The sequence below is a fragment of the Ammospiza nelsoni genome, chromosome 2 (genome assembly GCF_027579445.1).
Source record: "Ammospiza nelsoni isolate bAmmNel1 chromosome 2, bAmmNel1.pri, whole genome shotgun sequence".
In the NCBI taxonomy this organism is placed as follows: domain Eukaryota; kingdom Metazoa; phylum Chordata; class Aves; order Passeriformes; family Passerellidae; genus Ammospiza; species Ammospiza nelsoni.
This window is the reverse complement of record NC_080634.1, coordinates 55832985-55846348: the sequence shown is the minus strand read 5'-3', so window position 1 is coordinate 55846348 and position 13364 is coordinate 55832985. Positions and strand designations below refer to the sequence as shown.

General features: G+C 42.4%; 1 protein-coding gene across 1 annotated transcript in view; it reads left to right on the top strand.

Annotated features, from left to right (window-relative positions):
- Positions 1 to 13364, top strand: part of WDFY2 (WD repeat and FYVE domain containing 2) — a 63949-nt gene that overhangs the window by 38987 nt on the left and 11598 nt on the right. The window contains exons 4-7 of the mRNA XM_059466575.1: positions 3514 to 3568; positions 10038 to 10188; positions 11596 to 11708; positions 12610 to 12736. Of these exons, the coding sequence (XP_059322558.1) occupies positions 3514 to 3568; positions 10038 to 10188; positions 11596 to 11708; positions 12610 to 12736 (446 nt within the window). The remainder of the gene's footprint in view (positions 1 to 3513; positions 3569 to 10037; positions 10189 to 11595; positions 11709 to 12609; positions 12737 to 13364) is intronic.

Genomic DNA, 13364 nt, shown 5'->3' with positions numbered 1-13364 from the left:
GTTAACAGGATAAAGTCAAGCCTATAAAGAGATCTGTAGTGTGTTGTCAAAATGGCATCATCTATCAAAGAGCAGACTGTAAATTCCCCAGGGTGGGAACTAGCCTGTGCATGGGTAATACATAACTAATATATAAAGATTATTAACTCAGAAATGGATTCAGTTGCTTAAGGAGAGTTCTCCATACATGGAGCTCTGGGAAGGCATGGATCTTCCTTAGCTCCTGGACCATGTTACTCAGCCCCATAGCCAAGGACTCTGAATTATTTAAACAAGATGCTGATACTATTTCCAGGATGAGGTTTTACAGAAGCCTTTTGCTCAAGAGCAGTTTGTGGTGGGTGTATGTATTTCAGTATGAAGGAGGTGTGCTACACAAAGGAATAGTTGTGAGTCTTTGTGCAAAGTGGACAGCTAGATTTTGACAGTCTTCAAGAATTCTCTTTTGTGCTTTGTGAAGATTTTCATGGTACCAAGTTGCTGTTGTAATAATAAGCTCAACTGAAACAGGCAAGACTGAGCATTAACATTTTAATTATGACAAAAAGGGAGTAAAGTAGCTCCAAAACCACCTCTGAAGGATAAAGAGTGATCTTGCCAGAAAAGTTGTTTTTAATCCTTGCAAGGAGGGTGTTTGGTTTTACCATCCTGAGGGCTCTGATGTGTCCCAACCCCTCCTGTGCAAAAGGCTTGCACAAGAGTCAGAAGTCTTTCTCTGTCCTGTTAACAAGCACTGAGTGAGCTGTGTAGGTGACCCCAGCTTTTCCAGCTCATTAAGAAGAGCCAGAAGCTGCCTAATGAGAACTGAGCGTCAGCAGCTCTGAGAGGAGCAAAACATCTACGTAGGCAAGGATAAAAAAAACCACCTTCTGCTGGTACAATGTTAAAGAGATGTAGTCGGTGTTTTTGTAGTGCAGATTACACATTTTATGTGCAATAGGGCATGAATTTCTTGAGCAAGGTGCCCTGTGCTAAATTACCTGCCTAGTGACACAACCTGCATTTGGCCTGAAGAAGGTGAGGGCAATAAGTGCAATGGAAGAACACAAGAGATTGTAAAGGGGACTGGGGAGACCTGCAGAAAGATTCAAAAATGCATCACAAATTAACATGTGATTTCAAAGAAGAAAATTATATGCAAGAAGTCTTTGAGGGAAAAAAATTATATCCAGTATTTAGGTTAACTGAAACTGTGTTTATCTTGTACTATATTTGTCCTTATTTTGGATGGGGTACTGTATTGATAGTACATAGCTGTGGTTTATATTTGAGAATACAGTGGTAATCAGTACTTGGATACACCTTACAAACCACACATGTTTGATTTATTGTATTATAATGGAGATATTCAAAAGCCTTTTTAGTCTTCCAATGAAACTGTAGGGCTCTTTGAATCACAAAACAGAATGGCAACATCAAAATGTTGAGAGAAAATGGCAAATAAAAATGAGAATGCAATCCACTCTCTACATGCCACCTGAAGTCACCAGCATCTGTGTGCCACTGCAGTCAGAGACAAGGACAGCCAAATTGGTGGGAAAGGCAGATGGATCTTCCTATCATGTGCTGCAGCAATTAGAGCAATTTCTCTTTAGGTAGCAATAGCAGAAAATTAGCATTCTAGCACAGGGTCCTGCTTCAAACAGGCTTGTAGTGAAGCATTTCATGTTGGTGATACAGTATTCTTCAGGCTGTGGTTGAGGAAAACAAGTTCCCCTGTTAGTTGCTGGAAAGGTATAGCAGATTTTAAACTTTCTGTGATTTGTAGAGCTAAGGTGACCCTGCTATAGAGATCCAGCAGTTTTTAAACTTTCTGTGATATGTAGAGCTAGGGTGACCCTGGTATAGAAATCCAGCTGACTTAATTTATTTGTTACTGCTGTTTAAGTAACACTCCCCACTGTAGTCCTCAGCTGCCAGAGAAACCTACTGGGAGCTGGAGCAGATTAAGGAAAGGAAGATAAAAAGTAGAGAGCAATTTAAGAGAATGTATTTGTAACAAATTTATGAACAGAAACAGAGAGAGCGGAATACATAGCTGCCTCAAATCACTCACAGTTGTTTTTCTGGAAGCTGGGATCTGTAGATGTTCCACAGATGAGTACTGTAACCTCTCCACCTTGGTGCCAAGCAGTAGATGTGATGTGTTTGAATAATTCTGGTGCTGAAGGCCAGGCAGATTACCTGCAGTGACCCAACAGAAAATCCAGAGTGACTTGTTTTTAAATTGTACTTTGGAAACTGGGGGGGGAATACCAGCCTGTTGGGGGTTAGAATGTCTTTTGCTCTTTTGCATTAAACATTTGGTTTGCCTTAAACATGGTCTGTAGGCTTCTGAATTCCAGTTTTCTCTAGTGCTTTTGGCATGTGCACAAGAACATTTCACAACTGTATGTTTATCAAATTTGCTTATCTTGTGTTTGTAATGTTTATTTTAGTTTTCCATCCTATTTCAGGTTAAATGAGTTAGGTTTTACTTATTTTGTCCTCCAGGCAGATTAGCACAGGGAGTTTCTGTATAGTCAGCTATAAATTATTAAAATAATGTGGTTTTAAACTGCTTCATTTTTTACTTTGTGTTTCTCTAAATATGTGATGTATGTACATAGATACCTGACAGCTCTCTGAAAGCTACTTCGTGTGGTGCTGCCACCAAGCCTACCCTTTGCTTGAGTGCTTCCTCCAGAGAGATCTTGCATGAGTTTGGTAGTGGCCATTCTGTTTCCCCAGATTGGAGTTACTCTCCTCTTCAAAACAATCTGCAGGAACACCCAGGTGGTCAGTGAGTTTACTCACCTGGGACTTTTTTAGGAGCTGAGGCTGCCATGCAGACTCTTAGCTGCCATTTCCCCATGCAAAAGCCATATTGGAAATTGAATAGCAGCACCAAGACAACAGAGCCTGTCCCTGTAGGTGTGCTCTTGCCTGGACACAGAGAAGTTTGGGGTTCTGTTTGTCTGAAACACTGAGAGGCTTTTTAACAGAAACCTGAAATGCATTCCATTCCTATCACGTATTGTTGGTACCTAGTCTGGACTGAGCAATTTGGAGGGTCCCTTAAATATTTATATTGCAATTCCTGAGTGCTCAGGTTGGGGTGTATTTAGTGTATGCGCACACATGGATACATGTGTATACACAAATGTACATGTGGGCACACATAGCTGTGCACACGGGCAGGTTTCTGAGCAGCAGGTGTTCACCAGGTCTCAGGTTCCTTATTTTGTGGCACCTCAGCTCACAGCCAGTCATTTCTGCCAGCCTTTATGATTTCTTTTTTAATGGTTCCTCTTTTGTCCATTCTATTCAGAAGCACTCATAATATTGCCTTAGGCAGCTTTAAAAAGTGAAATAATTCAGGGTTTCAGGTACTCAAAATTATTAAAAGTATAGATAGGGCTGTGGTTGTGAAGAAGGGAGAGCTTACCTAGGTAAAGTATTCAAATGTAAACAGTCTCAAACACTTCACATCTCTAAGTCCTCTCTCATTTGTTTTTTCTTTCCCTCCCTCAGGAATTCATTTTATCAGAGGATTACAACAAGATGACACTAGTGAAAAGTTACCAGGGTAAGAACCATGACCCATGTTAATTGGTTTGTATTGTCATTAATTTTTGTTAGTGTTTTCTTAAGGAGTATGAATGGAAAAGTTTCCCTTACAATGTTAGATTTTTTTAAAACTTATGCAAGTGCTGGTTTTATCAATAGATCTATACTGTGTTTTGTTCTGAGATTACAAGAATTTTAAAAGAGCTGTTTCATGTTCTGTTTTTCCTTTTAAATGTTCCTTTGGAATGGAATATCACAGACAGCAAACTGTCCACGTTTGGGGAAGAGGAGTTTTAATTTTCAGTCTTCAGCAATCCATTGTATCTACTGAAACAACTTAGGAAACTAAACCATGTTTTAAGGCTGAAGCTTTTGGGGTTAGTCTGATTATATTTCAGTAGCTATCGTTTCCAATAACCACAATAATTATCAGTGAATACCTCTCCTAGTAAAAGGTCAAGAAATGCCAGTCCATACCTTTTCTAATTAGAGTCTGGTGTTCACTAATGTGATGTTTTCAGAAACCTATTTATCCTTTTCAAACCTCCAAAGGACACTGTTTTTGACAGGCATTCTTATAAAAGTAACAAATACATATGACAATTTATTCTTATATACTTTTTTGCTGTTAGACTAAGAGGTGGTATGATAATTTATGGTATCATATTATATACTAAGCATTATGTTTCTGTATAGAAGCTCTGACATGTTAGCTTGACATTTCTCACATACATTTTAAAATATGTTCTTACTCATATATTTTGAGTTTTATACCTTGAAAGGGTAATTTAAATCTCTAAATGGAGGCTCTGGGGATCGCTTTGTAACATTTGAATTTTAAAGTATGAAGAGAATCTTGAGTTTTGCAGAGCATGGCTAACATGTGAGTGTTTCATGAATGTCTAGTGTGTTGTAAAATTAAGCTAGAATGCCTGCATTTTTTCTTAGCTTGTAAAAACTGAAGAAAAATATCCAATAATGATAAAATATTTATATAAAATATTTATATTTATGAATCTTGTATGAGATTGATGCAGTCTGACTGTACAGGTGTTAATATCCAAATTTATGATTGCTCTGCAGTCACCAAAGTTTAATGCAGCTTTGTTTCATATTTAAATGTTGTGGTACTAAAGAGGGTGAGCTGTGGTCTTTCCTTCTGTATATGCAGAACAACATAGGCATGAGAACAGCTTTCTTGATGAGTTCTTCAGGAAAAATGCTGAAAATTTTGTAAGAGGGGAATGCATTTCTTGGTAGTATTTCAGAAAAGCCTGTTGGCTGTGACAGCCCACTGAAGGTCTGGGCAAAAATGCTCATAAAATTAAAAAAGAAAAAAGAAGGAAAATGGAAGCTGTTCTTTGTGGCTTTCTGCAATATGCCAGATGTGTTGCAAGCATTAGAGGAGGCCTTTGCATAGGAAGATGTCGTGGAGAACCTCCATGGGTTGTCATGGGGGGAAACCCAAGAGCTCAGCTTCCCCAAATATTGGAGAGCAAAGGATTCCAGTGAGTGTCCAAAAACATCAGTGGAGAGGTGGTGCAGCTGACCACTCTCCTAACTAGAGTCACCTTCTTCCTAGCCTGTCTGGGAAGGTTTTTCATAGGATCATAGAGTGGTTTGGATTGAAAGGGGCCATAAAGATCAGTAAGTTCCACCCCCCTGCCATGGGCAGGGACTCCTTCCACTAGACCAGGTGCTCAAAGCCCCATCCAATCTGGCCTTGAACACTTCCAGAAATGGGGCATCCACAGCTTCTCTGGACAACTTGGGCCAGTGTCTCACTGCACACACCTGCACAATTGCAGTGAACAGTTTTCTGACAGTGCAAGACTGGGAAAAGAAAAGGAAATAAAACCTGAAGAGAATCCCCACTTTTTCAGGACACCAATGACCTGGGGCTGCCTGCTGCTCCACAGCACAGTGCCTCCCACCAGCTTCCTCCAAAAAGACATGCTTCTGGATCCTCCACTCTCACACCAGGTGCTGGTGAAGGAGTGTAGCACCCTATCTGTCTGATCCCTGGGTCTGTGCTGGAGATCTGGAGTTCTGGGGAAACACTGCAAAAGTGAGGTGCTCTGTGAGCTGCTGTCAGTCACAGGATCCTGTAGTTCCATTGCTCCACACAGTGTTAGGCACTTTCATGCTCCTCTTGCTACTTTTGCTTCCAACCAGAACACTGGATATGGGCTTACCAGTGGCCTCACTGGGTCCAAAGTCCAGCTGGCACACAGCAGGGAGTAAAGAGCCACGTTTTCAACATGCTGTATGGGAGAATATGCAGTGAAGAGCAGTGTAGTCCTTTGGGTAGGGATATCAGGATCCAACAGAGATGCGCGCTCCTCACATGGAGCAGTAGGACTCCGTCCACAAACCTATCCCTACAGTACACATTTCTCACATGGCCATACTGAGTTTTGGGGTTGGCATAAGCATCTTGTTGAAACCTCGGCAAGGAAAAACTAAAATTAAAAAGGAACAGGTGGTTTTGTTGGGTCTGGTGGCCTTCTAGTGGTTCATTTGCTAAAAGTCTTACTTTGGAAAAGTTTTGCCCAAAGTTTTCAAGTAAGACCTTTATGTTCTTCAAAAGTATTTTAGGGGAAGTAAGTACTTTTATTTAGCCTACAAAGTGGCTAAATATTGATAGTAAGTAGCTTTAGCTGAATCATGATGGCTGGTTTTGTGTTTGCTAGCTTTGTAAATGGTCAGCAGTGCCCTTGTTCACTGACTGGTGGGCTGTTGATCATCTCCCACAACGAGGCATTATTATAAATAGCTGAGGCTGCTGTAGTGATTAAAGAACATTTATTGTGTCTTGAAAGGCCATGAATATGTTGGCCAAATGATCTTCTGGTGACAGAGAATGACAGCACATGGATAGGCTGTGCTTTGGTCTTGGTAGGGATGTGCAGCCGGGTCTGGTGGCTTATGGAGCCTGGCCTTGGTGATGTACATGGCTGGACATGCACTGTGGAGGTTTTGCTGCAACACTGTGTCTGGAGTTGTGAAATCTTATTTCTTTAAAGGAATCTGAATGCAGAGATGGAGGATGTGACACAGGATTAGTCAGGACTCCGGGGTGGGTCTTGTGGTATTGGCCTCCTGCAGGCACTGACTCATTCCCTTGCATAAGGAGGAGTAGTGCAAGCATTTGATCAGTGCCATTTGGGATGCCCTGGGAAATAATTTTTTTTCATTGTGTGTCTTTCTCCCATATGATCATCCCCATTCTTCAGTCACAACACCAGCTGAAGGTATAGACAACCTCTGTTCCCTCCCTGGGCAGCTCCTCCCACATTCTTCCAAGAAACCTTTCCCTCCCCTCAGCAGCCTTGGATTCCAGCCCCCTCCAGCCCCTCACAGGCTGGTCCATATGGCTGTTGGTGTTTCCAATTCCTTATGGCCTTCTCCAGCCTTCTTCCTGTAGCTGGACCATTTTGCTGTGCTCCCTCTGGACGAGATAACAGCTCCTGGTTCCTGGTGTTTTGGTTTTTATTTATTTATTTGACACACATTTTTCTGCCTAGCCAGATTTGCAGGCCTGCTTCTGCCCCATGCTTTGTGCAGCACCTGTTTCAAGGGTGTCCCTCTGGCCCTCTGCTTTCAGGCTAGCTCATGCCCTTATTTCTGCTTTTCCGTAAGCACAGCCTCTTCACTTGTGCTTTTCTTGCTCATGCTAAGCTTTTTTTTCTTCCTGGCAATTTCCACCTCTGTTTTGTTGTTTGCTCATACTTTTTACAGTTGTAACCCCTCAGAACAGCTTCTTGCCCAACACTGTGTGGCGGTGCACTGGCCATGCTTCTCAGACTTTTGCCTTTGTGCACAGCACTGACCCTCCATTTCCTTTGCTGACATCTTGCTGTGCACCTCCTGGCTGCAGCTTCTTTTTTCTGGGCACAGCCTTTCCATCCTCTCTCCAACCTGCTCTTTGCATAGTGCTTGATGCTGCTTTCTCATAGAGGAGAGCAGCCATCCTGCTCCCTCTGCCCTCCAGCTGCACATGTAACTGTGCCCTTCTCCTCTCTGCTCCTTCTCTCCCTTCTTGTACAGCATGATTTTTCCCAACAAATGGCTCTCTTCTCATTCTGGCTTACACAGATCTGCTCTTGCCTGGTGCCTGGTGAGAGTTTTCCTGTGCTGTGACCACATTCACACTTCATCCCCCATCTCCATCCTTCTTTTTGAGCAGTTTTGGAATTCTTTGCTCCACATTTTTTCTGCATAAAAATGGTGATCAAATCTTCAGTACATAAAGGACCAGCTTTTTATTTGCTGCTTCAAGATGCTGAACTTGTGTTAATCCTAGGGCCCAGACCCCTTCCTTGCTCTTCTACCACCTTCCAATCTACTGATATTTTGCTTCTTTAAGCCTTACAGGAGTCAAATGCCGTCTTAACAACAAGTGACTTTATATTTGCATTTGTCTTCTCTTTGCTCTTTTACTTAGATGATCTGCACTGTACACTTTCACTTGTTTCAGATATATCTGCGATTAGCACATGTCTGGTTGCACCAGCTAATATGTGCAGGTGGACAACAAAGTGCTAACTTGAAAGCTCTTTTTAGGGAGGGAGGATAGGCAAAGCTGTCATGTACACCCCATCCACCTCTTGGCAAGTATCATCTTTTAGTGTCTGCTCCTTTCGTGCCAGAAATAGATGCTTCAGCATCCACAGGCATTACTTCTATCAAAAATTACAAACCCCATTTTTTAGAAGTTTTAGGAGGTAGAAGGAGATTTAGGAGAGTTGGGTGGTGCCAGCTATGCTCACAACCAATTTAAACCATAAGAAGCTGTCACTAGCAGTAGCATTTGCCACATGCTGAGAAAAAATTCCTGGAGAGGCCTTGAGCAGTCTGATCTCAGCCAGCTTTGCACATCCTGTGGAAATACATGGGTGTGTCTGTGGCATTGATGGTTCACACAAGCTCCTGGAACATTTGTGAGCCCATGAGGTACCTGTGGCACCAGTCATGTCCCTCTCCAAGTGCAGCACTCCACTGGCTGGTTCAGATGTTCCCAGAGAGACCAACAGATGGGTAAAGATAAGCATGAGCCACCCAAGGGCCACTGAATTTCTTCCCAGAGAAAGCAAGGGTAGAGAGGAGATGGGATCTATTTGAAATAGTTCAAATGACTCCTGGATGGTCCCCATTCTTTTATCTGGAATGTAAAAGTGTGTGGAAATGACAGCAAAAATCTGAGGTCTTCAAATGGGCAAGGGTGAAAGCATCTGGGCACAGTTCACACATGACACTTTGGTTTAGCTGCCCGTCACCATTATGGCAAGTTGTGTCAATACATCTATTGATTTTTCTGCTCAGGGAATTTCAGTCTGAAAAAGTGTGGATCAGAGCTGGTGTTGGCTCTTGGGAGCCTCTTCTTTCTTTCAGGTAGTTCTCCCTTGTGGCATTTGAACACAGCTCTCATATATGCGGCATATTTGTATAGGGCAGACAGCAGTCTTCTCGTACTGTTCTGAGGTGATTCTCTGCATTTCAGATGGAGGCTTGGGGCTGGTTTTTAAGCTTCTAAACATATTCAGTCTTTTTTTGTGTCAGCTTTTGTACAAACAAATACAAGCAGTCTGTTTTGTGTGACATATGTTGCTGTGTCTTAGAACAGTAATAAGCCGGTAGGGCTCCAGATTGAGGAGTATGGCTTTCACCATTAAGTTACAGCTGGGAATAGTTCTGAATGTCTTTCCAGCCACTTGTTTTATTAGAATATCAGCACTTCATGACCAAGCCCACTGGTCATTCATACAAAAAGCAAGCATGTGTTCCCTTGTTTTAATGAAAACCTTTTGATGGCTTTATTTTGTTAGCAGTAGAAACTTATTTCTTCAGGAGTTTTCTGCATCTACCACAGCTATGATATTTTCTTTTATTTAAATTTTATTCTAGTAACCTTTTAATGGTGAAGCTTCCCTTTGGTGCAGCATTGTGCTTGTACTGTAACTCATTGTTCTGCTGGGGTACCAGAGCCTGGATCCACCAAAACTTCACAGCATGAGGTGCAGCATTGTGTCTGTGTTGTAACTCATTGTTCTGCTGGGGTACCACAGCCTGGATCCACCAAAACTTCACAGCAAGAGGAGCAGCAGTGTAGGCATTTTCACTGCTGTCAAAAAACTAGCTCAAAAGAGGTTTAAATGGAACCCCAAGTCCATTCCACAGTGGCAGCTTTCTTAGTGATGATACAATGATGGAGGGAAGACTTGTACTGATGTAGAAGATAAATGACTGCAATAGGCATGGAAGGAATTAAGTCTTGCTTCCACTCTTTCTCATGCAAACGCTGAACATGCAGAGCAGGGACCTGACAAGCTTCCATAGAAGCTGATGTCAACAGGATTATTAAACACCAGCTGCTTCTGCAGGGAAGTGTGAGTGGAGGAGTCGGGTGCAGTTGGTGTTTGCAATGGTTGTCTGCCCCCATGTTCTTCTCTGCAATGTGATTGTATGTCTGTCTGCTTAACTTTCAGCTCATCAAAGCAGGGTCATCATGATTCTGTTTGTCCTGGAGATGGAGTGGGTGTTGAGCACGGGCCAAGACAAGCACTTCACGTGGCACTGTTCGGAGAGCGGCCAGCGGCTGGGCGGGTACCGCACCAGTGCGGGCGCCTGCGGCCTGCAGTATCCTTTGCTGGGCCCTCTCTGCTCCTGGGCACTCAAACAGCCCTTTCAGTTTATTTGTCTAGCTGTCCTCCACATTCTGTGCCCTGTATGGACTCAGTGCTTTGTGAGAGAAACTGTTATTTAAATCCAATTTAAAAAACTGTCAGTTCTCCTTGCTTTGTCTCCTTAATGCGTTGTGGCATATTTAGGTCTAAGCATTTTTGAGCACCACAATGGGCGATCTGCAACCTATTGTGGTCTGCTATTGTAATAAATATGGATAGGGCCTTCATTTAAACATGCAGTGCATGCTTTCTTCAGAGAATTAATGGTAGCAAATGTAGGTTGGTGATCAGGTCAGAGTGCCTGTGTGTATGCATGGTAAAAATTAAATTATTTAATATAAAATAATGAGTACTTGTCCTTCACTCTGGAACTGCTCACTATGTGTTGGAATTTGGGTCAACTGAAGAGTAAATTACTCCAGAAATGGCACTCAGGTGGCTTATTCATTTACAGCTGCCCCAGCTGCCTGACAATAAAAGAAATATTAATTCAGCTTTATTGCAAATGAAAAGAGAAATGGAAAAGTATGAGCTCTTAGGCTGAAAACAGAGGTTAGCATAAACAGACTTTTTAATGCCCCAGAGTGTATGTTCTATAGATGATGCATGTTTTGCTAGTTCATGAGAAGTGATACTGACTGAAAATTATTGTTTCAAGATGGACTTGCTTGATATTATCTGGTAATTCAGCCAATCTAAATGGCAGAAAGACTGAACTTACTTTCTAATTTATTGATAAATGTTTTTGAAAGCAAGATGCAAGAATTTACCCTGTGTTCCCTAAATCTCACTAGAGAACAGCCAATTTTGACTGATGAAAACTTTTGGAGGACAATTTTATTTGGGTCATCTGATTATCATAGTGGAAGGCAATGGAAGCAGTGGAACAGAGAATCACTGGCAAATACTGCAAAAATATTTGGCATAACCCAGAACAGGTTTGGGGTTTTTTGTTCTGCAGTGTCCTGTGTGCCTAAAATCAGTACTCCTTTATGTTGTATAATTTTGGGTAGGGAGAGAGGGGATACCATCCAACTCTAGTACTTAAGTTACAAAGCCTGAGGAGACACTCTTATGTTCATGGTGAAGGGCTACTTCAATGGTGTTTCATAACAAAACCATTAATTGTGTCCTAGAATAGTCTTGTTTTTTCTCACCCAGGGATACTGCACTATTAGTATGAACAGGTATGAGCATTATTAAGATGAACAGGTACCTGAAAGTACACTCTGAATTCCTCCTTGAGACTGGAGCACTATTCACAAGATTGCACTATACTCATGTCAAAAGAATTAGCTAGTCATGAAAGGAATGCAGAGCTCATGTAAATAATGTATTTTCCTCAGCATCTGTCCTTCAGATTTGATGTGGAAACTCGGCATGTGTTTGTTGGTGACCATTCTGGGCAAGTGACCATCCTCAAACTAGAGCAAGAGTCCTGCAGCCTTGTCACCACATTTAAAGGACACACAGGTAAGGCCTCAGGAGGAGACCCAGAGAGGTGCTCAGGAAGGTCTTCATCTGTGCTCAGCATCATGATGGTTTGACTGTCCTGTGATACACTAGGATGGCTTGTGTCAGTGCTTAGTGTGGAAGAGACATAGCTCTGAAGCTGTTCCAGGAGTTCAGGGAAGCTGTATTGGTAAAAACAAGAGCAATCAGAGCTCTGAGCAGAACACATCTATGGCAGAAAATGCCACAATCTGCTAATTAAAGCAGAGTGAGTCTTGAACAAGTTGTGGTAGTTCAGGGTGGGAGAAAGGATGCTGCTCAAGACAAGATCTGTATTGATAGACACTTCATCCCAAGTGGAATAGGTACAGCTTGGAGGCACTAAATGCTTGTTTCACTGCTGAGACTTGTGCCCCATCACCCTTTGAAAAGAGCGACCCTGGATATGATCCTACCATCTAACAGAAGAAATGCTGTCATTCCTCAGCATTTTTTCTTCATATCCCTCCTCTCTAACTAAGTGCTAATAGTTCAAGATAGCACAATGTAGTTCAGTCCTTGTGCCAGGGGACTGAGAAGATGCCCATAGCATTCCACACTTATTTCTTTTTTAATCTTCTGAAAATTATGGAGATGGGAAGTTGTGTAGCTCCCACTGTGACCATTCTTCTTCCCCACTTTACTGCTCAATGGATTCACCTATGCAAACAGCAGTGAAGCCCTGTGCCCACAGAAGAGCAGGATGGGGTTTCAGTAGTTTTTCTAGACTGTTAGTTTTCCACTGGAAGGCACATGGTTGCACAGTCTTTGCCAAAGAGATGCATTTTAGCACTCCATAATTTTTTTTTATCTTTACATTTAGCTACCTCCCAATCTTCCCGTTCCTGTAATAAAATGACTGATGTGTGTGTTGCTATTGCAGGTGGTGTCACTGCTCTCTGCTGGGACCCAATACAGCGAGTTTTATTCTCAGGCAGTTCTGATCATTCCATTATCATGTGGGATATTGGAGGAAGAAAAGGAACAGCCATTGAGCTGCAAGGACATAAGTACGTTCAAAGCCCTTCCTCCTGCTTTTATAGGAGAAAAGCTAAATGCAGAAGCCACATCTGGAAACGAACAGCCCAAATGTTACAGTCTTCACAAGCCTCAAGCTTGTTTGTGTGACTCCCTGGGGTCCATATACAACAGGAATATTTTGCTTATAGTAAGTTTTCCAGTGTTGGGCCCACAGGCTGTTTTAAGAGTCTGCAGAGTGTGGTGAAGAAAAACACAACATCCGTAGTCCTGAAAGTGTTATGCCAGAGCCTGTGCCTTTGTTGGAAAGAGGACGCTCCTCAAATGAGAGCAGCTGCAGGGAAATTCTTGGGTTTCAGGTGTCAAGGTCTTTCCTTCCCCTAGAGGGAGCATCGGGCTTGGACAATTAATCCCTTTTTCCTCCGTGCTCTTTCACCTACAGCCTGAATTCAAAGTGATGTGCTTTTACCTTTAATCATAGCTGCCTTCACATCTCCTCAGTATCATCTTTGTAAGTACATTTGCACAGCCATTGGTGTCTTTGAAGACGGGTAAGCCCGTGCTGGGCATTGATTATGCATCAGAACGGCTCTGGTGACAATGACTCCTCACCTTGGCAAGGCAACAAGTTGGTTTTAGAGTATTGGGACTGCATATATG